The sequence below is a fragment of the Erithacus rubecula genome (genome assembly GCF_903797595.1).
Source record: "Erithacus rubecula genome assembly, chromosome: 12".
Lineage (NCBI taxonomy): Eukaryota > Metazoa > Chordata > Aves > Passeriformes > Muscicapidae > Erithacus > Erithacus rubecula.
Genome location: NC_136664.1, coordinates 4,703,853 through 4,729,741, shown reverse-complemented (window position 1 = coordinate 4,729,741; position 25,889 = coordinate 4,703,853). Strand labels below are relative to the sequence as shown.

Genomic DNA, 25,889 nt, shown 5'->3' with positions numbered 1-25,889 from the left:
TGAGAGAAACTGCAGAGAAGTTGATCACAAAGTGTTTTGGTGATTAATGTAAGGGAGGAATAGCAAACTGCAGTGCAAATGGGAATGCATGAATTTAGGATGACACAGCACAGGAAGGTCTTCTTTGATGTGAAGTGACTGAATGTATCTCTACATAGGTAGAGGAAGTAGCAAACTCAGGTTTGGCAATGGTGCAACATAGCAAAGCTTCAAAAGAGATAGAAATATGACTCACATATCAAAAGCTATACAGGGAGGACAAGGGAAACTTTGGATCCCCAATTAAGTACTGGGAATTAGGGGGGAAAACTACATTTATGTACCAAAATGATTTCATGTGATTCCAGGGGAAAAAAACCTGAAAGTTCTTGAAGGAATGCTAAATACTGGATGAGGAGGGGCAATTAGAACTTTGTGATTCGTCTGTAGTAACTGGAAGAAAGATTCTGTAATGGAGTCCAGGTACATAAACTCAAGCTTTTCACAATCTGAAAATTGGATAAGTTGAGGAAAAAAACTTCCACTCTTGTGGAAGTAAATATTAGCACTGGCTCATCTTTTTCTACTGTGCTGACAAGTCAGAACCAATGCACTACAACAGTCAGAAAAGGAGATGGTAGAGATGAAGAACTTGACAGTGTTGTATTCATGTGGTCAGTATTACAGACCTTCTGCTGCTGTTTGCTGCAGATTAATACATAGTGGTATGCAGTGTTGGTACAGTCAGCAAAATACATCACAGTATGGAAACAGTGATAAAAGCAACAGGAAACTGAAAAAGCAATGAAAAAAAATTATTTTTGGGGGTGGTTTTTTGTTTGTGGTTTTTAGGGTATTTTGTTTGTTTCATTTTTTACAGTGGAAATGCAAAATGACCACTCTTCTGTCTTTGTGTATAAAAACAGTGTGAGACAGGCAATTAAATAGATAGGCAGTTCAGGTAGCAAAATTTAATAAGACTCAATGTTCCTCTAACTTACCTTTATGGTCTGTTAATGTCTTATGTGCAGTAGAAGCCCTAATCATCTGTGCACTGATGATACACAGAAGATGTAAGAGTAACAGCAGAGAAAGTTGTACTTGATAATCTCTTTTTACATATACCAATGAAATAGCTTCTCTTTTACCCTACACACACAGAAGCCCTCAGGTTTTTTTTAAGAAAAGAAGAAGGGTGAGTCCTTGGCCAGCTTTTATGGTTTCCCAGTGCTGCATTTTATTTTCCTCTTTGTGTCAAGAATGGTGATCATCAATTAACAGTGGGAAATGTGGGTCTCAGAGGAAAATACTTGAGTGGCAATGTGCTGAGCAACATCTTCAGGGCCACGTGATTTGTATCAGCTCCTTCCTCTACTTTTTGCTGGTTTAGGGTCTTCAGCAACATTCTGTACACAATAGTGATGTGTTAGTGCTTTTAGGGAAGCTGAAGTGTAAAGACACCATCAGAATACACAGTGAGCAGGCTGCCTGTGTGCTTTTCCCCTGTCCTCATTCAGCATTTGGAGGCCATTGGAAGGAGATTTTTCACCAGCAGCAAATGACTTCCACTGCCTTTCCCATGCACTTGCATCAGGTGATGGGTTAAAGCAGGAGTGCCAAGATGGCCTTGTCATCTCTCCCTGCTAAGGCCTGTGTGAACAGTCTGTTGTATAGCACTCAGCAAATGGATCAAGACAATAAAAATTACAAGATCCAAGGAAGACACCCCTTTTTTTTCATTGTACACATGTAAGCTTTGCATTATTATTCTCACCAATCTTTTGTTACACTGAGAATGTGCTTTAATTGAAGAGCAGCATAGCTCAACATGTGGACTACCAGTTGTAGTTCATAATCTCCTGTGAGCTGCCTCTTGCTGCTTCAGGAAGCGTTAAGAAATGGCCAGAATTGATGGAATAGCATCATCTCCCAGCTGAATAGCATCTCCCCAGCTTTGTCATGGGCACCACAAAGGATGACAGATTTTTTTCCTGCATTGTTTGACCATCCTGTGCTTTGGCTTTCTGACATGACATCACTTTCAGTGTTTCTAGTGAGTGCCTCTCAGAAGCAGTATCAGGTATTGAAGTGGCACAGGGTGACCACTTACTGACAAGCTGCTGTGGGCTGTGATTCAAATTGTTCTGCAACTGTGCTGCTGTTAGTTTTTGTGCTTCATCCATTCATGTCAAACACCACTGACAACCTGCTCTGTTTAGAAGAAAGGCAGGTCTCCTTTTAACATGAACTGAACCTTGTGTTTGTACCATGACTGATGCAATTTCTTCCCTTGCTATTAACTGCTACTCTTGTAGCCTGTTTAGTTTGCAGCGAAAAAAAGGTCTTGCTTACTGATCAATAAGAGATGTAGTTTACATATAGTTTTTATTTCGGATATGCAGTCTGCATTGCTGATATATCTTAGGTTACACAACCCTTGATTTTGTATAGTCCATTTGAAGATACGTGTCTAAAGGACAGTTGACAAACCAAGGACAATATTTTTTAAAGTTTTTATCCCCAATCCACAAGGCAGAATTCCTTTAGTTAACTGAAATAAATTCTGCTTTAATGTAGCACTTTTCCAAGATGTCCAGATTCCCTTATTAATTCATGTCCAGCTGCTGTTGTTCCTGTTACCACCAAAAGGCAGCCATTCCACAGTAACAAGCATCTTAAAAGCTGCAGTGTAATGGCAGTTGATCTTTCCAAGTTCTGGCTTAGACATCGAGGATGTTGTTTAATACTGAGAAATCACCAAGATATGTTTTGGATGTACATTTAAATACATACACTTTCACAGGCATTGAGGGGATATCTGGGGATTGCCTACAGATATTTAGTAGTTGATATATCACTTATTCAAGATTTGGAAAGTACTTGAGAAGTAAGCCTCGGGGTTAGCAGAGGAGCTGTGTGATAAGCCTTAGATCTCACAGAAGAACTGATAGCAAGACCTACCTTTTCATTCCCCCTCTGATTATACAGTAACGCAATACGGCTTTGCAGAGGCAGATACAGCCTAACTGAGGAGGCAGAGGATGAACCAAGGCTGGTTTACAGTCAGTTTTGAGACTTTTCTTCTTTTGAAATGACTAGTCTGTAGCTCCATTTCTGAGAAGGTTACTTGAACCTGTGACTCAAACAGTGACATCTCCAAGCGGGGTAAACCAGTAGCTGCAGCGCTTGCAGGACAGAAACTGCCGACTGCTCGGAGCACGTTCCCCTGCAGACATGGTGGCAGCTGCTTTCCATCTGTGGCTTCTCACTGCTATTGTGTGAGGGCATCACACTCTGAGTTTCAAGAGCCACAACAGAGAGTAAGTAAAGCTGTGGCTCATTTAGGACTGGGTGTTATTTTAATGAGCTTAATAAATCCTATATAGGACTGAAAGTTTCTTTGGAGTCCTCAGTCCTGCAAAGCAGCACTCTCAGTCTGACCTTTGAGCCTTGTACAGAGCTCTGAAAACTGCACCAGTTCTGCACTGCACCAATTTCAGCAACATCAGCAACCCCAGTGGAAGTAGCTCACCCATTTTAGCAGCTGTTCTCAGCATCGAGTTGATCAGACATTGTACTGCAAAGGGCTTCCACTGCCACGGCTCATCATGGTCACAGACACTCACTGAAGTCCAGGAACAAAATTATTTGCTTTGTGAAAGAAGTACCCACAGAAGATAAGGAGTTGAAATTTTGTTAACCAAACTCATCACATGATTAAAGCTGAAATGTTCATGAATGTTAATATAGTTCTTGTAAAGCATGAATGGCAGGGATTCATTCCATGTGCAGTATGGACACTGACCTTCAAAGGGAAAAATTCATTGCAGCAGCATTTATCTCACTTTTGGCAAAGCAGGGTGATGAACTAGTATTTTTTTTTTTTTTTTAAGTACCATCACAGCTATTTTCTGGCTATTTTACAATTTTATTAATGGATGTATATTGTAAGTTACCTATCCTTGGACAGTCTACTTTGGAACAGTCAAACTAAAAAATTGCTTTTATAAAATTATTTCAGTGTCGTTTAATACCAAATACTGAGAAATATGGTAGCTATGCCAAGAAAATTAAAAGCCCTAGGGCTAAATATTTTTATAAAAGTCACTTAAAAAACAGAACTTTGACCAACTAAGTTGACCTTGGTTATTACAGTGCTGGAGAGCTTCGGTTGTGCTCAGCTATAAGTTTGAATAACTTATCAGAATCTGCCAGTGGTGTAAGGTTGTGACTAATACACTAATACAAAATCTGCAGGTTTGTATTCAGATGATTAAGGAAGTGTCCAACATGCCATTGACAAAGTTTTCAGGTATCTAAAACCAAAAGATACCTGAGGGTTTGGCCCTTAAATGAAACTATTCACAATTTTCCAGAATGTTCCTGGAGCAAAAGGTTGTTTCTGTCATCCAGGAAAAGGATGGCATTCTAGAACACAACAGGGTTGCTGCATCTTTCCTTATGGTAGATCTGTGCTGCTCATTTTTGTGTGTGTAGTTCAGACAAGCAGTAAATCTCCCATGTGACATATGGGTAAGGCAGTCCCTTCACCAGCAGGGATGTACAATTTGGCCAATACACACAGCCATTTCAAGATCATTCCTAATCTCAAACCCCTTGTTCTGTTCTGAAGGCTCTATAAGGATCTTCCTCTCCTCTCAGCCTTGCTCTGTTGCTCTTCCCATCCCTTCTCTTTGTGCTGCCAGTGACATTTCACTGCATGTTGCCAGCCTTGGGGCAGCCTGGCAGCCCCTGCCCATCTCCAGCTCTCTGGCATCCCATTGCCTCTCTCTACTGCCTCCATGCACAGGGAAACCTGGAGAATAAGACAGGCTGTCCACAGCTGACTCCACAGAGAACCTGACCTCAAAACTAAACTCAGGGTGTAGTTTTGAATGTCATGTAGGCTACAAAAGTGCTGCAAGGACAGGAAAGTGTCACTGACGTACTCCCTCTGTCTCCCTCACACTGGCTGTCCTGGACCAGGGAGCTTGTGTGCCATTAATGCAAAACTCACTGAATTTACCCCATGGAGTTCCCTGATGATGCAGAACTGTTATTTCAGTGAAAATTGATTCACTAGTCATGAATTTCATTTGAGAAAATCATGTAATTTTTGGTTCACTGTGTGCTCTAAAGTGACAGCAGCTCTTTTACATAGCCCAACAGACTCAGCAAACTATTTAGTCAGTTTGAGTCTGAAAATAAAATGCTGTTATGTCTTCATTTCCAAAATGCAGCTGATGGTGAATTCACTTGTGCCTAGTGATTGGTCTGTCAGGTCAGCAAAACCAACCCCTTTCATATTTAGGGACACATATATCCAAAAGACACTTATTCTTTGGATAAAAAATACAAATGTACTTTACTGTGGTAAAACATATATGGGACACTAACTCAAATTATTTAATTCCTTACACTTAATTCATGCTTCATGTGTGTGCTTTCAGAACACTCTTAGAGTGTTCTGTTTCAATTTGTTTAATTGATATTTTTGAATTTATGGCATAGGATTTTTAAAAACCCAAACACTGGGGGAAAAAAATAAGGTAAATGGTTAATTTTTTATAGATGTGCACCTTCCATAGATGACTTCTCTTTAAGCCTTTGCATTTTTAGTATTATGGCTCAAAATGAATTCAAATACATATTTAGCACTTGAACTTTCTGCAAATGAACAAGGCTGGTGTCCTGTTTCCAGCAGGGTACAGATCTATGCGGATGTAAAGCAGTTTGTAGACAGATGTGGGTAATTACATAGTTGTTTGCAGTGATACAGTATAGCACAGTTAAAACATCTCTTTGGCCATGTGACTGAGCACATGGGTACAGATTTAAGACAATAAGTAATAAACTTTTTGCATACCACAAATAAAACTGGAGACAGAACTGTGCACATCCTCCTTGTGTTTAATTTTTCCATTTTTGTTAGTCAAAATGAGGTGCACTATTTTTCTAAGCAATAAAACTAAGAAATTATTTATATTGATCTGGTGAATGCAGTTATTATAATCCCACACTTAATAAAAGTGCTCTCTCCCAATGATATACAAAATAACATGAATTTGAACTTTAAACAGGAGTGATGAACCCTAACATTTAGGATGAAGTTTCAGAATATTACTCTAAAGCAGTTACAAAATTTTAGACAGAGCCATCATTACCCATCATTAGCTCCCAAATTTTATAAAATGCAAAGAAATATGGAGACCATCTGTTCAGTAAGTTGCAAACCACTTTGCAGGATTTAGTGTTTGGAAAATTAAATTAACTAAGAGATATAAAAAGTGCCAGTGGCTGGAAGTTTACCCTTCAAAATTAGAATTGAGACACACTTTTTAACATTAAGGTTATAGCATTCTATTTATGGGACTTTGGTTCACTACCAGCAATGGTGTACCTTCTGTGAATCACTTCAAATTAAGACATGATGACTTTGTAATAATGTGATTTAAGTAAATCAGAATTTGGGACCTCATGCAGAACATGGATGAAGAATGTTCCTGTGCAACCCAGGATGGGTTCAGTGGGTGTAATTGTCCCTTTTGGCATTCAGATCTGTAACTGTGAGCCTGTAAGTAACATCATGACACACAAAGAAGCAAATCTGAACCCTCGTACTGAAAAGGAACACGAGTTCCTCTTAACAGAGTGGCTCTGGGATTCCTTTGGTGCCTTGGTATGCAAAACTTACACTAGATCTTATTTAAGTTTTAATCTAAGTTTCTTTGGATTTTTAGTGTTACCAAGACATTATATTCTCAAAGGTTTACAGCCACAGAATAAACATTTGTCAAAAAATGAAAACTTGGGGGAACATTGAAAAAAAAATTTGTGATATCATATGTCATTTACTCCAGAATTTACTATTAATTTAATAGTTTGGTGGTTTTTATTTTAGATTGTACTATACACTAAACATCTAAAATGTTAGAAACCTCAAGCTCAAATATGCAGAGTCTGTCTCACCATTATTTTTAGAACATTTGACAAACAGAATATTATTAGCTTTTTATTTAAACAGTGGTTTAAAATCTATAGTTTGAAGAAAGGCATGGTGACCAACTGTTGGAGAATGAGTTCTAGTGAGTGAATAAACTATAAAGTGCAGATCATTCAAATGGAGCAGAAACTTCCAGTACTTTATGCTGTTTCAAATGACAAGTGATTTCAGACTCTAATTCTTTAGAATTGTGCTTTTTTGTTCACTGTATACACAGTATATTTAGATTATCACTGGATACCCTTCACTGAACAATGCCCACAATTACTTACATAATTAGATTTAATGTTGCTGACTTATGAGTCTAACAAGATGGGCACTAGAAAAGGGAAAGAACATGTCTTGGGGTGGTTTATTTTCCCATATAATTTTTGGGGTTTTTGATCTGTTTATTTTGTGTCCTTGCCTCAGCCCCCACCCTCCCTGGCTCTGGGACTGTCTATCACAATCTTTGGGAGCCAAGCTGGGGTTTCCAGAGGAAGCTGGGGGTGGGATGGGAGGCAGCCCTTCCTTTTAGCACGTTCTAAATATAAATCTGGATATAGATGGCCAGTATCTCTGACCAGGGATCCTACTGTTTCTGTGGGTTTTGCCTGCTTCTTTTTGGTTTGGTTTTTTTTTTTTTTTTTTGCTTTGGCACTGTGACTGAGCTTGCCAGCTTGGTTTCTTTTGCTGCTCTGCTGTTGGGAAGCTCAGAGCCAGTGTTGCCCCCTAGGACTGGGAACACCCTCATTTCGCGCTGGGTGCTGCCCCTCACCTCGCACGGCTTGGCCCCAGGGACCATCCCAGGCAGTATTTATTCCGTTTATCTTTTTTTTTATTATTATTTTTTAAATAAAGAGGCTTCTTTCACTTTCACCTCCTGGTATCCATTTTTCTCATTGACAGATGAAAAAGGAGTTATTGAAGATCTTTTTTCCTTAGAGGAAACGCTCATTCTGGGGCATTTCCTCTGAAATTTGTCTCAAAACCGAGACAAACCAAAATCATAAAATGCAGATTCTGGGGTAAGCACAGAATGAGAAATATCTTTGTTCCCTAAAGATCTAATTTTTTAATCATATTTTTTAAAAGAATATTTTTGGAAAAAATTTGAGGCCAAATAGATTTTTTTTGTTGTTGTTGAACATAAATTGCACTTTTGACCCTTACAAAAAACTGAAGTGGATTATTGATTAACTTGGACAGGACTGTCCATTTTGGTACATATGCTATTATGAAGGGTTTAAAAAATGAGAAAGTTCACTAAACAACTGAAAGTAGAAAGATTTCAGACGTTCAGATTATCTTGAATAAAAATTATTTGATATTCTATGGCCGTCAGAGGAATTTATTAAACACTTCACAGTGCTTATCTGAGTAAGGAACATGTCTAGCAAAATGTAGGAGATGCACAGGTGATTCAGACATTTTTTTTCCCTTACTGTCACCTTCAGAAGACTCTTTCCAGTCATTCAGAGAGAAACTGGAGACTATTCCATCCATTTTCCCCCAGTGTCATCTAACCAGTATTTATCCTTATATGTGTCATAAAATATCTGCGATTCCCTCTAGAAGTAATTCACAGGTGCAAACTTGCCTTTTAAAGCTGCACTAACTATTTATGGTTGTTGCATTAATGGAATCAGCAAGGCAAGAACTGTAAAGATCCAATCCTGGAGCACACGGTGCTGCCTTTGCCCTGTACTGCACAGTCCATGTGACATTTAGCAGCCAAGGGCAAGGTCTTTTCCAGAATAACACTGCATTTTTGCACAGCAAAACTAACATCTCTGTCTTTGGGGCACACTGGGCAATCACTAGCACTTTTCTGACAGACACTGTGTACTAGATTTTGTGATTAACATATTCTGACCATTTCATTTCAAGAACAAGTCAAACATTATGGCACACTATGTATTAAAGGAAAGAGCTCAGTACTCTAAGCTCCACCTGCAATGCTGCTAAATAACAGTAGTGATCATTAGTCCCCTTGTAGTGGGATAGGTTTACATGGTGCTTTGTGACTATGAAAATAACATTTCAGAGTGGTAATTGGGGAAATATAAACTCTCTGGGGAAACTCTCTGATTATCTAAAAACAAATTGGTTTGTTTAAATCCTTCTTGCATGACCACAAAAGTTTCTTATTTCCTTGTATTATTAATACTTTCTTATTATCTAGAAGGCAAGAGTAGTTTTTCTAGATACCTTACATTAATTATTAGCCCTAAAAATATTCCAAAAGGGTGAGGTTTATGTTCCCTCATTGGACTACAGCATATAAGCACATATCATACATTATAGGCAAAATAAAAGCAAAACTGTTCTGAGTATTTTTCGGTATTTCTGCTGAGGTACTAAGAATATAGCACCTCTCCATCATGGGTGTTATTGTTTATTTCTATTAGATTCTTTCTGGGTATGCCTTTGTACACAACTTCTCTTTGGACAGAAAAAACAGTTGAAGTGTAATCAGAAATTCCATATGTTATTCCAGAGCCATATAATCCAGCTGTAGCCTTTTTCCCACATGCTCATCTTGTGATTTTCTTACCCCTCCCGAGTATGCCAGGAGCCTTTTGTTCTTTCTGGTCATTGTACTGCATATCCTGCTCCTAAACTGAGAGATGCAAGCAGCAAGCACCAGTACAAAATGCACATATAAAGCACAAGTCAATCTTGGGATTTCTTCCCATTTTTTATTTTTCACTACTCTTCAAGAGATCTGCTTCACCAAAATTTTCATTTTGTACACTGCTCTACATACAAATTATTTCAGTGCACCTTTCCCATTTTCAACATCAGGTCTGAAATTTTGGATGAAGCACATAAAAACAAAGAGAAAGTTGAGATGATGACAAGGAGTAGAAACACAAACTCTGACCTTGAAGTCCCATCTAAGCATCCTACCCTGCAGAACACTCACTCTCTTACTGCCTCAGCACAAACCTCCAGGACAGGCATAGGAAACACAAGTATATATATATATATAAGCTGTTTCCTCTTTGCTTTGTGGCAAAGGTTTGCCAACTTATCCCTGTTATCCCTGTCTTTAATTCCATCATATTGAACGAAGAGCAAATATGCAGCTGTTGCCATGGAGCATGTTGTATGTTCACACCCCAGCTTAGCACGTTCCTTGTTGTGCTTACACCATGAATACTGAGTGTTTATTCAAACACTGAAAAGACACTGAGGAATGACTTCACAATATATCTCAGTATTAAAAAACATCCATGTAATGACTATGAAAATCTTTAACCTTGTGAGCAGCTGACCTTGGTCTTCCAACCCATCTTTACATCTCAAAGTGTGGATTCATCTTGCTGTATGACTGAAGGCCAACAAATTCTGATGGTACCAGTCAAAGAAAGTTGAAAGTTCTAAGCTGCTTGTGAGAAGCTCCCTTCTAGCTGCCTGGTTAATCTAAATTCAGATTAATTGAGTCAATTCACACATACACTCTTCCACAGAGTGCACAGAACTCAGTTTTCCAAATGGAGATGCTTTTCTCAGTGGAAAAGAATTTATAAAGAATTAGTAAATTATTAGTAAATATTTTATGCAAAATGTATTACAGAATCATAGAATAATGCAAGTTTTAAAGGGACTTTTGGAGATCATCTGATCGAACCCATTGCTTAAGGCAGCACCAACTTAATTAGGTTACTCAGGGTCTTGCTCAATCAAGTTCTGAATATCTCTAAGGGTGGATATTTCACAGCCTCTCTGGACATCTGTCCCAGTATTTGAACACATGTATGGTTTGTTCAAGGCATGACAGTGAGGAGAGCAGAAGATTATTATTGGCTCATTACAATCAGATTAATTAGCTGTCCAATTCATAAGAGTCCTAGAAGGTAAAAGTCTTTTTTGTAAACTTATAAACCATTTGCTTGCGGGATCTTAGTATTAAATGTGACTCAGAGATTTCTTATACTAAAGTGGGAATTTAAGCTTCCATTCATGAAATATCTGGAAAACAGTTTGGGTGCTGGAGCACCAATGTGCATTGGTCTCTGCACTAACCCTCAAAACAAGCAGACAGCTGCAGCCTTCCCCAGCTCCAGTTTGTGACTGGCACAGTGCCACAGAAAGAACATACACTAGCCCAGTCCCAGTGAGACAAATGTAGGGAATAAATCTCAGAAAAACCTACATTTATAAAAATATAATTCTGTAATTGCCCTGTTTTACGGAGGGACATGGAACAAAGCCCTTTGCCACATCATTGCTGTAAATGCATCCAGGAGCAGCTGAGGTATTCACACAACTGCCAAGTCAGGAATCTGACTAACAAATACATGGAAAATTTCCTCAGTAATATATTCACTACTTACATATTCAATACTGCTTCGAGCATAGACATTTCTAAATGGCTCCTCAGCTTCATCAGAGTTCCAGTCTCACCCTGATGCTTGATAGGTCTGCACCATCTCTGAACAGAAACAGAAGGTAGCTACAGCATGGAGATGTGCACACACCTCCACAGGAACCCTTGGAGCAGCATGGCAGGGTCTGTTCCTTGCTACCTGAGAAACCCCAGTGTCGTTCCTTAGGACCTCCCTGAAAGGAATAATGGATTCCATTCTACAGCAACCCCTATGGCTGCCAACACTTGGCTGAAACCTTATCATCAGGAATCATAATGACCTGAAAGAACTCTGGATTCATCAGTTAACAAGTCCTTGGCTTGAGTGAATTGCCAGGGCTGACAGAGGACTCAGTGAGATCAAGGAATGGTGTCCACCTGTTGCCAAAGGCAGCTTTCAAGAGGTGTGGGGTCTGAGTTCAGCAGGTTATCTGTGCTTGTCTCCTCAGCAGCACCATCAGTGGCTGTGATGGCAGCTCCTGGGGACTCTGCATTGCCAGAGGAGTTTCAGGGCAGCGTGTGACCAGAGCGTGCCATGCAGCGTGGTGTGGTCAGCCTGACTCATTGCAGACACTGTGACAAGCCCAGATATGTCAGTGCCTTTCACCCACCCTGGAAGCAAACAGCCTCCTCAGAGCCCAGCTGATTGCTCCAAAGCATGCTTCTCTTAAATCTGTGGATGTGCTTTCATATCCTGCATCTCCATGTTTAGACTGCTGTCCCCATATTTTAAATGCAGATTTCTCATTAGCTGCACTCAGATGATTTAAGATGTCTGATGAACATTGACAGCTTTCATAACTGCCTTTACTACTGTCCATAAGATAGTTTGTTCCTTCCAAGCACCCATAGGAAGTTGGTTTTACACTGGGCAGTATTCAAATCTCAAACACAAATTAAATCTGCAGTGAAAACCAATACAATAATTGAGGCCAAAACTTGGCCTACTGACCCTGCTCATCCGAATGCTATTTCTGAGGGGATAACGATGTATTATTCTTCCTTTTTGACAACTACTTCTTCACAGATAATTTTTGAAATTTTCTGTGCCATTTTTCTGTGATGTTGCTCTGGTATCCTGGATACTTAGTTGTAATATTCTGTGTTCCTGTCATGGCATTGTAGTTGCCTGAAGCATGTTTCTTTATTCCTTTTTCTGCTCTACCTTTCGTTTTGGCTCTTTCCTGTATTCTGCCACCACATTAACTTCATTTGTTTAACCAAGAAGAGAAGAATTCTACTGAATTCTGAAAGAAACCTTTGTGTTTCATGGGTTTTCTTCCCTTATTATCCCACTACTTTACAAACTGCTACTTCAGCTTTTCACTCAAAGGATTGCCCCTCAGCCTTCTGTATTGTACAAAGTCATCTATTTTTAGCCATTTCCCTTTAAAACCTAACTCTGCATGGTATTATTCACAAATTTGACTGTTGCTACTTTTGCTGTATGGATGTTCCAAACCAGTTGCCCCCTATTCTAGTCTGGATAGAAAGTATGAAGTGTGTATATGATTTATCCTTCTCCAAACACCTTATCCCTGTCCAGTCACTCATGTAACATGGATAAGGTTCTGCATTTTCTTCTCCCTTTTGTGTCTGTGATGGGGAGAGATTACTGTCCTCCTTCACATTCAGACCCATCAGCTGGGGATTATTTTTTATTTGCTCTCTGTCAGGTATATGTTGCTGTTGTCCTGGTTCTGGCCAGGACAGGGTTAATCTTTTGTGGTAAGCTGGAGGAGCATGGCCAGGACCTTGATGTTCTTCTGTACCACCTCACATCATTGCCAGGGACAGGGAAAGGGACTCTTCAGGAAGAGGGGGTTTCTTCCAGTTAAGAAAACGTGATAGAGGGAGCTGTCTGGTATTGTTTACTTGCAGGGGGCTTTTTGTGTGAATTATTTATTTTCCTATAACTCTTCTTGCTGTTCCTGTTAATTTTTCTTATCTTGTTGTTGTTTCCAGTATGTTGTTCATATCTCAACCCATGGTCTTTGCCTTTCTTGCCTCCAATTAGAGAGGGAGCAGAGGGTGGTTTCAGTGGGAGTACTAAATTGGAGAATATAATTTCTAAGCCGTGACAGTAATTTAAAAAATAGTTATATCTCCCTGTGCAAGAGCTACAAAACACCTACTGCCACTGGAGACTCTTTGCAAAAAACCTGCTGCTTTATATCTCAGATTTTGGAGTAACTACATCTCATTGTCCATTTGTCTTGTTTTCCAACCCAGAGCCTTCATTTTTACCAAGCTGTCATTTCAATCCTTGAAGATATCTGCAAAACTATCTCATTATCCTGCTGTAGATATCACTGTAAAATCCACTCTGAGCCCTTCAATACAATGGCCTCTTGGACTGACCAGTGTCCCCTTGTCCCCACTCTTGTCCCTCATCTCCTCTTTGCCATGTCACCTTTGCAGAGCCAGCAAGCCTCCCTCTTGAGTTGGTAAAGCCTCTCTGAACATCTGAAATCCCAAATCCTCAGCACCTATAGACACATCTAATGAGGCAGGGCTCCCCAAAACCAAGGCTTGCACATCTCTGTGCTCAAGTTTACCACTTTGCTGTAAAAGGGCTGAGAAAATATTTTTCTACCTACCCCACAAGAACATGTGGTTTGTTTTATGACAGTCGTAGCAGTAGCATTTGGAAAGCAATGACTCACTGAGTGGTAGTACAGCAAATAGTTCAAATATTTGTTTATGCTGTATTATAGCTAAATCTTTGTATTTTTTTAATGTGGAATCTTCACTTCTGAATAAGTTTTGGGATGGATGTAAAAGTGTTGAACTGAAGTCCTGGCCTTGAGTTGAATCTGAAGCCCATATGGTGAAGAAAAATACTGAGAGAACTGTACAAAAAAACACCCAAAAAAGCCATAGCTGAACAAGGTAAAGGAGCAAAAAATACCAATGAATATAAAAGAAAACAACATTAATATTTTTCTAAGGTAACTAAAAAAGTGTACTTTTGCAGGAAAAGTGTTGGGTCCAGCAAAGTTAGCAATGTGAAAACATCACATTGAGCAGTAACTTCAAATGGCTGCACCACTACTGTAAATACAACTGATGGCATTGCACTTCTGGTTTTCCATCTAAACCTCAACTGTGGAATCTCATAGCAGGATGCCTCTGCAGTGTTAGTGTCTCTCAGGAGGGGAAAATCAAAGGTGCAGGACAGGGAGCAGCAGCAGATCTTACAGCATTTCTTTGTTCTGTTTAAAGTCTTCCCATGTCTGTGTTGAAGAGCACATATACCCAATGCAGTGCTTTCCATACCAGTAGTTTCCATACCAGGCTGATAAGCTTTTCCCAGTGAAAATACCGAAGTTCCAGGAGTTCCCTACTAAGTTTAAGATCTCTTTTGATTCCAAGAAAAATGAAAGACAGAAAATAAAAAACATATATGCTTAAAAAAGAAAAAAGAAAAAAAAAGAGTTGAATAAAAAGCAGTGTCTTTTGAGATTAACAGGGTGTTCACTGGTTTTCCTGGAAAGATGTCATTTGATGTTCTGCCTAACAGTAATTCTGGTGAGGTATGGCTTCCCTTTTGTTTTTAAGACTATCTAGTCCTTCACTTTCATTTTTATCAGCCAGGTAACAACACAAATTTAGTCCTGAGAGGTTTTTATAGCATGACCTACTCTGTGGGTCAGATTCTGAATAGAATCCCAGCAGCCATCCCACTGTTACTTTTCTAACATGAATACTGGCTGCTTCAGAAGGTACATTGCCATATTATTTGTGCATCTGAACAAATGCTCCAAGTATCAGATTTTGTGAAATCAAATACAAATACAAGAAAAACAAAAATAAGTTACAAAGATAAGAAGGCAAAATATTTGCTGCTAATGAGACACAGTTATTCTCAAAGCAAAGGTGACAAAAAGGGGGAAGTTAGAGCAATACTGAAGTTTTAAAAGACAAACGTTGAATCAGATGGCCTTTTATCTCTCTCAGAAATCTTACTGCCTTTCCTTCCTTGGTACTTCCTTCAAATACCCTTCCAACACCCTCAGGCACAACATGGGACAAAGACCTCCAATGAAAAAAACCCACATAAACCAGTACAAGTCCTGTAATCACAGTAATGAAAGGCAGTTTTTCTAATGTCTATCATGCAGTCGCTGTGATGCTCTGAAGAGTTCACTAACAGAGACCATCTAAACACCACTGATTGCAGTTTAAATTGCTTCCATGGGAATGTGCATGGCAAGAAGAGATGATGTGTATTTATTTTGGAAATCAATGAGTAGATATGCAACCTTCCAAATCTTTTGAGAAGTTTACTGATCTCCCAGAAGGTGTTTTCTGGAAGCACAAGGGTTTTTATTTATGCTCTTCAGAGCTGTGAACTGAGATGAGGATGCTATGCTTTGATTTTATAGTTACAGCTGTAGAATTAAGTCCATTGGAATTCTCCTTTTTTAACTTAGCCTAGATATAATTTTTTCTGATAAGCAAACAATAATATTGTGAAGTTAAATGATTTTGACCCAGAATTTTCTGTGAAGGAAAGGTGGCGGTGTTGTTGTGTTCTGCATACATAAGCAAAACACTTAAGTTTATGAAGTTCTAGATATTTGTACTTTAATTCACTAATATATTTTTTATTTCACATGAAGTATAGAATGCAGATATATTTTAAAGGTTTTTTATTTATGACTTTCATCCTAGTTTTTGCAGCTGTGTGTAGAGCTAGGTTTAAGGCTACTTGGAAGCTAAAAAGTGTGTTGCAAATGCATTTGCACAGATGCCATGTTCTCATTCTATTTGTTCTCTTTAGAAGTATTTATATGGTAGCATATCAGAACCTCAGTTTATTCAGAATTAGCCAGCAGGGACAGGAGAGAGAGAATCCAGGGAAGTGATGGTACATGACATTTCTAGCAATCTTTTAACCGTGATACCTCTACAAAGTTTGTTTGTAGTCACTGCGCTTCTATTGAATTTAACTCCTTAGTTTTCCAAAGCAAATATAGTGAAATCATGGATTTGGCAACTGTAACTACCAGGGCCACTTTTGGGAACATTTTACTCAGTTGAAACTGAGGGGGAAAATGGAAAACCAGACACTGAAGCCCTAGTATTTTCTGCCTATTCTCAGAAACATGTATTGCTTATTCTAGGGGAGGATTTAAAGTATTATTTCTATTAATCACTAGCTGTCACAGAATTATTTCTCATTACAAACACTGATATGATTTGTGCAACCTTAAGTAAATACAGAAAGATTATTATTTCACACAGTACCTGTTAAAACAAATGCACATCATTAAAAACATGAAGTAGTGATGTTTGTTGTTATTGTGGACTATGGATAGAAGGAAAATGAGACAGACAGTAGCAGGTGTGGCTAAAACCCTGATATTTTTGCATCCACTGAAGCACTTCCCAGTAGCACTCTAAAGGGGTAAATATTACTGAAGAACCTAAATCCCTGTGATAGAAAAGGACCATGTTGAGAGGTCAAGGATATTCGATGATACCCTCAGATGCATTCAGTGAACAATGAGGCAGTAATGAGGACAGGAAAATATCTACTCAGACTTTTTATGCATCATTAGCCAAGTCAGTGGGTATTATGGTTGAACTAAAAAAAATAAAGAAAAACAAACTAATTTTGGATTAAACCACATTTTTTTCATTTTCTCCCCAACTAAACAATAAACTGAAAAGAGGGTTGACCAGAAACAAAACATTCTGTCTTCAGTTTATTTAGTCCTTCTTTATTTTAGTAAGTTAAATTTGAGCACTGATCATTTTTTTCTGAAAATGCTGTAATTAAATTGTTAGACTTTCCCAAATATACTTGCTTTCTGAATGTGTTTTTCAGAAACAATGTATTAAATTTGACCCAATTTAATAAATACTTTTATTCCTCCTTCATGATATGTTTAACTGGTTAATCACATTCTCCATTGCCATTATTTTATTTCCCAGGAACAAAGACTAGTCATATTTTCTCCTTTTATCCTCCTAATTGAAATGCAGGATGCCTCATCACCAAAATACTTGAATGTGTTCCATATTAAAAAACACCCTCCACAAAACCTCTTCACATAAAGCAACAATGTGAAAAAAAAGAAATCTGTGTAGAGATATGTGCATGAGTGGAAAAAGGTGAGGGTGGAGAGATGGTTTTTGTGTGTGAGCCCAAAAAAGATGAGGTATATTTGTTCATCCTTTCTGAGGTTCTTCCTTCAGTGTGTAAGTTGGGGAACAAAGCTGGTGCAATCCCTCAAAACAAAGACAAGTAACTCCCAAGTAGCACCAACCCGACACCAAGTTTGTGTTCCAAGTCCAAAGTCCTGAATTAAAAGGGAGGGGAATGTGTGTGTTGTTTATCTGGTACAGACAGAAAAGCAGTAACCCAGACTCCCCAGGACTGATAGCTGTGGTTTACCAAGTTTAGCAGCCATTTCATTTTTCCCCAGGATACATGTACGTGTTTTGCACTTTAGTATAGTGAGCTGCAGTAATTAAGGTAACAAATCCACAGGCAGCCTACACAGAGTTCCACGGTTCAATGTAGAGTTTTTCTGGCTAGTCCCTGATAGGAAGATGAAAGTATTTTAAAGCCAAGGATAATTTGGACAGCTGCCCTTTATAAAGTTAACAAGATCATAGAAAGTCTACCATTAGTTTGACAATTGAAAGCCATACATCCCACATGAGGGGGAAAAAATTGCCAGTTCATTTATTTTGTGAAGCCTTTTTCCTCTTTTCAGACAAATAATCTCAAACTTGCCCAGGCTGAGCTTTGGTTAATTATTTTGCCTCTCTGAGCAATCCTGAAGGGGACTGTGCTAAATTCAGAGTAAAGAGGATGCCTTGCTTTGCTTCTGAGGTAGTTCTGTGTAGATATTTGATAAGCCAGAGCACAGGAAGGAGCTGTTTGGGATGCTGCAGTGGGAGCCCTGGAGATAGAGGATGGTGTCCACTATGACTCAGAAACAGATATCTTAGCACAGTTCCCATGTAAATGAACTGAGATAGAAGTATAATGTTTAGTTGCTAATTACATTTAGATTCCTTTGGGGAACCCACCAAGATTTCTATGAATGTACAGTTCCAGCCAGTGAACAGACAGAATTAATCCATTGGTTTGCTCTAACAAGGGACCTAAAATGAACAATTACTTACACTGCTGCAATTGCCCTTCTTCAAGGTTAAATTCTCCATACAGATTCTACTGTTGTTCTTCACATGAGATGATTTTCTTTGCAGAGCAGTGAACACTGTTACATGATCTATCCACTTATTTATTCTTCTAAACTAACAATACCACTTTGGGTTAATGATAATTAATGATTTTTTTTCATTAGTGGCATCTTTATCCTTCATAAACCTCATATTAAAAATGAAATTTAAAAAATAAAGAATGAAAAAATAAAACCTGAGAAAGTCTTTGAAGGTTTCCTTATCATAGCTGATCTTCCAGCATTGACTTTTCATGGCAGACATATATAACAAAAACAATTTGTTCTAAAAACCCTCCCTACCTTCCCCACGCTACCAAGTATTATTCTAATACTTAGTTCCTACTGCCATTACAACATTTTTCCTAATGACTTGATCTGAATTTCACTTGGTGCAATTTAACCCCAACTTGCTACCATTGGTGTGTTTGGATTTTTCTCTGCATTCTCCCTCTGCTTGAGGCTTGATCAGTATCCAGGTTCCACAGTATCATGATGCTGTTAATTCACATTCAGGGTTCAGTCCCAGTACAGTCCTTTAGCTTTTGGTGTAGAAATGTTCCTTACAATTACATTCTCCTGCACAGGCTGATAAAATTAATTCCTTCCATGTATGCCTTAATGCCCTTTGTTTGCTATTTTATTTTTTTATTTCATGCATTCAAACATTTTGTATATTTGCTCAAATATTGCATTCCTAAAATGTTTATAAGTTGGAAGCATCAAAATGGATGTACACTACTGCAAACAAGATCTTTGCTGTAAAATACTGCAATTTGCTGTCATCAGTTCTGTTCAAGGTAGTTCCCAGACACAAAGAAGACTGGGGAAGCTTATAGAGACATAATACATGTGTGGATTCAGAAGGATGATCAGTAACTAACAAAGCAGCAAAAAAAGCTTTATTTGGCTCTTTGAAACAAGAGGTAGCTGAGGAATATAACAGGTAATAGTCTCATTTTGCAACCAGATTTTCAAAGAAATTGTGCTTTGATTAATGATTTCAGACTCCCTCTTGTTTCTTCACATTGGAGCTACTGCAAGTGCCCAGATCAGATTTGAGAATGTGTTTATGTCTCTTCTAATGTTTTCAGAAGGGCAGTGGCCTTGCTGTCAAAATACCACTGGGGCTCTGCATTTTACTCCTGTACTGTCAGATCTATTCACAGGAATTCTTTCTAATACAGTTTTGATTTTTCCTTTTAGGTAGAGAGGATTGTAGACAAAAGGAAGAACAAGAAGGGCAAATGGGAATATCTCATCAGGTGGAAAGGCTATGGGAGCAATGAAGACACCTGGGAACCTGAACATCACCTACTCCATTGTGAGGAATTTATTGATGAGTTCAACAGACTGCACATTACCAGAGAAAAGCGATCCCGGCACGGGAAACAGGCCAGCGCGCCAAAACTATTGCGGGAAAGCCGAGGGTCATCTGTTGAGAAAATACCACATAGACCTTCTGAATCTGGGAAGTCTAAAGGATCAACACACAAAAGGAAGAGAATTAATCCATCTCATCCAAAACAGAAACGAGGATATGCAGCAAAGCCAGGATCTGCAAATGACAGGGCTGCTAAAACTGTGACTTACCGAACTACTCCCAGCGGTTTGCAGATCATGCCACTGAAAAAGCCACATAATGGTCTGCAGAATGGAGATGGCAGCCATGAGAAAGATTCTAGACATTTTGGAAATGGCTCACAGCAGCAAAACGTGGATTTAAATGAGCACGAAGGAGAACAAAACTTGCCCAGTGTGTTAGAAGTCAGTAGCAATTCCCCTGTTGTGAATGGAATTGGTATGTGATTTTAAAAACTCTTCTGTGCGGGAGGGGGGTGTTAATTGCAGCAACTGCAAGTAGGGCCCACTTGTGGAAAAATTGTTTTCACACAAGTGATATGGTGAGAAGCAAAAACAAGTTCCACACTTTCCCTATATATTATACACCTTTTTTTATCAGTTGGCTTCTCTCATCCCTTTTCCCATGGAGTGACACGAAGCAGTGCGGGTCTGTTATTGCATTTGCAGTGTAAATCCCTGTGGGAAGGACAGAGCATGGAGTAGGAATGACAACTGAGATATGTACAATGCTGCAACTGTAGGTTTCTATATCACCACATAACAAATCACTACTCAGTTAGGTGTGCTCAAATCCGGTGGTCTAGAGAAACCAGTGGTGTAGAATTATTTTAGAATTAATACCACTCTTGCTAAAGTACCCTGGCAAGTGTGGCTGAATAAGATTCAAGTTATTAGCATTAATGCTTGTCATAGTCAGGAACACTCAGAACAGCCAGGTCCTTGTCTCTGACAGTAACTGGACACATCAAAAGTCTAAGACAGGCTTTAGAGGAAGGTACAAACAGTCTTGGAGTGAACAAGAAGATAGAGGAGAAATTTCTCTCTAATCCTCGTAGTTATTCTCTGGCTTAGTTCTCAAAGAATAAGGTTTACATGGTCTATAAAAGCTATCCAGCTTAATGGAAGTTAAATAGCTTCTCATTATCTATATCTGTCCAATCTTTTTGGTTTGTTTGTTTTTAATCCAACCAAATTTACAACCTCAATAGTGTTTTGGCACAGTAATTTCCAGGAGTCAACAATAAGATGTACATTTTATTTGATCAGATTTTGGGATTTGGCTGGAAGGGAGGTAGCCTTTATTTCCATTGAATAGACTCTTGTCCATCTAGAAGGGATGAAGTGGAAGATGCCCTGTTAGTAGGCAGCCCAAGCCTTTTCAGCCTTCCTACCACCTGGAAGGCTTTACTGATTTCTGAGAGTTTTGAGTGTCCTCTCGTGCTATTGGTGTGGGAGGTGGTTTTAATACCTTTTAGAAACAGCAGGAGCTGTTCCAGATGATTTCCTACTGCTTACTGATACAGTGACGATAGCATTTGGAGAATTATTTTTTCTGCTCTTACACACTGCATAAAGGTTTTCATTGAGTGATCCACAGTTGCTCTTGGGGTTTTTTTCCTTCCTTGTTACAGTTAATTTAGAACACAGCTTTATGTATGATCCCTTTCACTATGCATTTAATCTGCTTTATTGTTGCCAATTCACCTTTTTATTTTGATTCAGTGAAGCTCTTCAAAATCTTTCCTAGTTTTCACTCTACTTATTTTGTATTGCCTTCAAATTTTCCTCTCATATTTCTCTTCCCAGTTCATTAATACATACATTAAATAAACTAATCCTTCTACAGGTCCTTGGGACAGCCAACTTGACATGATGAAAAGTAACCATTTGTTCCAATTATTTATTTTTATTAGCTACTTTCTATAGCCCATGATACTACTCATTTCCTTAACAGCTTCTGGTGAATTGCCCTGCCAAAAAAACTTTTCAGAAGTCAACATAAATTATATCACCTTACCTTCCATTTTCCACCCTACTGGCAACCTGGCAAATGCTTCTTGATTTGGGAAGGAGAACTGACCTTGCTTAGTCTTATTGGCTGTACAGGGTAGCTACTGGGATCCTTCAAACCAGGCATCAAATATGCTATTAAAAACTCCCAACCCAGCAAAATGCATGGTCAGATTTAAATGCATAAGTGCTCCCTATGATGTCAATGAAATTTGAAGTTAAAGCACTTAAAAGTATATTTTGGCTTTTGCATTTTGAGGAGTTTGAGCTCATTTTAGAATGCTTAAAAAGTTACCTGCTTCTTTAAGACAATTTGCATATCTAATTACAGATGTGTATAAAGTTTTGGTATTTCTTTTACTGTTTCTAATGAAGCTTTTCTAATTTCTTGTTTTATGTTATCGTGGGGAATTTCTGATACAAAATATATTTTTGAAATGCATTAATTCCCATATTTTAGAATCTTTTGTTTAATGAAGAACTAAGGGGTCACAAAGAACTGTAAGGTCAAATCAGCCTTTGCTTTGTCCCCATAAGAGCTCAGGAGTGGCCTCCAGCACCCTTGATTGAATAATCCCTGTCAGAGAGCTCTCATTCAGTGGAAAGCTGCTTTGCCCGAGCACCCAGGTGTTCTCTCCTGGCCCAAGAGCTGATCTCTGCAGCTGCTTTCAAACATTTCTTTATGAGAGCTTTTGCATTCTCCAAATCCATCACTTGTGTTCTGTATGTTGTTCCCCTTGCATTCTGTAGGCAAAAGGAAGAGATCTTTAAATCTCTGCCTGGTTCTTTTCTGAAAAGCCCATACTCAGCAGCACTGCCAAGGTCAGAAATGCCTTGAGTCCTGCTGTGTGATACCCAGCACATGCAGAGTGGAGAAAACTACAAAGAGGAGAGATGAGACTGCCAGAGTAAGAGCAGACAGAAACTGGTGAAGAAGGGTCAAAATCAAATCTCTAGGCTTTTTCTTAATATTGCCCTGCAAGCTTGAGAGAAGCCTTATTTCCTGATACAGAGGTCTGAAATGTCAAGTAGAAGAAACTTCCACTACTTTTTACCAAGCCCAACAATTTCCTGAACTCCCTGAGCATTCACACTCACAGAGAGGATGGCAGTGTGATTCTGCCCTGTGTCCCATTATTATCACAGAAACCCACTTTAATTGGGATTGATGCCACACTAAAACCAGGCTGAAATTTTACAAATTACAAATGAAAAAAAGTTTCAGAGAAAAATGCCCAATTTGTTGAATAACAGAAATTTTGTTCCAAACATCTTTGGTTTCAAAACTTTCTCCAAATCTGAGCCAAGGTCCTAAGGCTGTGTCCCTGGGGAGCAGGAGCAGTGTGGCAGTCTGCTTGGCAGGACTCCCACGTTTAGCTTGGAGGCAGCCAGCTATGCCAGAGGTTTCAGGCAGTCTGCCACTGAGTCTGGTAGTTGAAAGCCTGGCATGCTCCACCAGCACTTGCAGGGCTCCCAGACACTAGATGTGGAATAAAAGAGGGAGCCTGGAGGACCTAGTTTGGCTCCCAGAAGCTGTGGCTCCTGGGCAGCCCTGTTCAGAATCTGAGGAAGCAGACATTTCTGTCAGCTTTGAGATTGCTTGTATGGAACCCAAATGAATGTCAGATTCATTTCACAGCTAAGTGTAAGACTGCACAGAAAATATGTACAGAAATTTTAGGTTTGTTTGGAGATGAAGCCTAGATTTGGAAAAGTCAAAAATTCCCTACAATTTAAAAACCCAGCTGTAGACCCAGCTCAGCTACCAGTGTGGGCCTATGCTTGAAGGTCTCCAAACCCCACCAACCTGAACCAATATTGTTTCATATTATAATAATATGAATTAATCACCAGTGTATTGAACAAAGCAATATAGACAGTAATGTTTAAACTGGAAGTAATCAAATAATAGCTATTTTGTTTGTCTGTCAATGGCTGCTGTATTCAAACAAATAACAGTATTTGAAAAACAACTTTTGATGAATCCTTGAATGAACTTCCACCAGTCTGTTTGGTTTTGTGTATCAATCCACTTGGGTACAAGTGTTTCTTTTTCAACCTGTAGACAAACTCTCATCAGGGAGCTCTTTACCCCAGAAGGATAAGCATGTACCTACAGGTGCATGCACAAAATGTTCAGTGCACCCCAGTGGAGGCCTGAGATGTTGTGGAAGTTGGGACAGAGCTTTAATACCAAAAACTGTCTTCTACACATCCTGCCATAAGGAGAGCAGAATCTTTACTGTTATTTAAGGGTCTGCAAATTGGAAAATATTGAAAAACTCTGTGAAGAATATCCATTGTTGCCCTAACAGTGATAACAGGAGCTAACAGTACTAACAGGAGCTAACAGGTCTTTCTGATATTTGTTGTCTTCTGTTATCACATTTCTGTTTCTCTCCAGATATTGTAATTGAGAGTGATTGTTTTGTCAAGTTTCTTGACAGCATCAAAAAACATCCCCTTTTAATTTTCTCTTTCCTTTTTCTACACTGTTTTTTCTGTACCATCTGCTGAAGAATTTCTGCCTGTCATGTATCACTAACCACTGTTTTTCTCCATTACGAAAATCTTTGTAGTCTCATGGTGCCCTTGATTTAAATACTCTCTGTGACTTAGTCACTGCTTCCTCTTGGTTTTTGAGCTTATTCTGTTTTATTTATTCTGAAAGAATACTGGCAGTAAAAGACAAGCTTGCTCTCTCAGTTTGGATAAAAACTCATTGCTTTTAGATATCTTACAGATGCTCCTGGAGAAGTCTGAAATTATTAGTAAATTATCAACAGAATGCAGCTTATAAGTATGTAGAGTATTAACCATTACCCACAAGAAAGACGGAAAAAAAGGCAGTTAAAGGCTATTGGGAAGACTGAGGAATGCCAACCTGTTTTACCAGGGAGAGTGAGGGTGCATAGCTTACTTCACCTAGAAAAATTAAAGCCACAGTTCTATCATCCTTTCCATTCAGCATAAATTCATACTGCTAATAAAAAAAGCAGCTGTCCAGCTGTCCTTCCCATGGCAGCCTGATTGTTATTCCCATCCCTCCCACTGCACCAGTTTTAGTACTCTTGAGGCTACAAGGTGAACTACATCTGTTTGAAAATTAACCAGTTTTGCAGGGTGAGTTTTCAGCCAGAGCAGATCACCAGGCCAGTTCATGGTGTGGCTGCTCATACCAGTACTGGGGTTGCTGTGGTGGGTGGTGGCACAGGCTCTGCACCTTAAACTGGCTCTAATGGGACACTTAGAAAAGCTGTATCTGAAAATAACAGGAGCTTGAGGTGTCCTCCAGCAGTGGGCAGAAACAGTGGAAGGAGATATGAAGCTCCAAGTCCCCCAAAGCACTGAGGGTCAGTGTGATCTTTCCTCCCTTTCCTCTCACACTCTTTGTCTGCCTCAGCTTTTTAGAATATAAATTTTTAATGTGTTTTTTGCAATGACATGTAGAATGGAGCCCCAGTCCCAGACCCTTTGGCAGTGGTGGAGTACTGTAGAAGCTGCAGGGATGGGTAGGTAAAATGAAGAGGATTACAGGAATAAAAGAGGCTTCAGTTAGCAGAGGGGGTGGCTGAGGGGCAGCACGATCAAAGTTTACAAAATCATCAAGGCCTCAGATATACTAAATGCAGAACTGTTGCTCCTGAAATCCCTTGATAGCAGAAGTAGGGACCACTCACTGAAACTGGTGGAACATCAGATAAAAGCACAGATGAAAGAAAATTCTTCTCTGTGTAGAGGCTACCCAACCTCAAAGTCATACCACAGGAAGCTGTGGAGACAGAGAGCATCAACAGGCTCAGAAGGGGATTAGAGAAATCCGTGAAAAGGTCCACAAGCAAACACTGAAGGAAACAGGAGGGATGAGCCCTCTCATATTTCTGTACAACACTTAGGGATGATACTATGGGAAAGGACTGCAGAAAGCAACCAAGCTCACATTTTCTCCTTAAATAGCATCCTTTACTGCCATCTT

At 39.1% G+C, this 25,889-nt stretch overlaps 1 protein-coding gene across 1 annotated transcript in view; it reads left to right on the top strand.

Annotated features, from left to right (window-relative positions):
• Window positions 1-25,889, top strand: part of CDYL2 (chromodomain Y like 2) — a 57,631-nt gene that overhangs the window by 9,953 nt on the left and 21,789 nt on the right. The window contains exon 2 of the mRNA XM_079316510.1: window positions 19,745-20,339. Coding sequence (XP_079172636.1) covers window positions 19,745-20,339 — 595 coding nt within the window. The remainder of the gene's footprint in view (window positions 1-19,744; window positions 20,340-25,889) is intronic.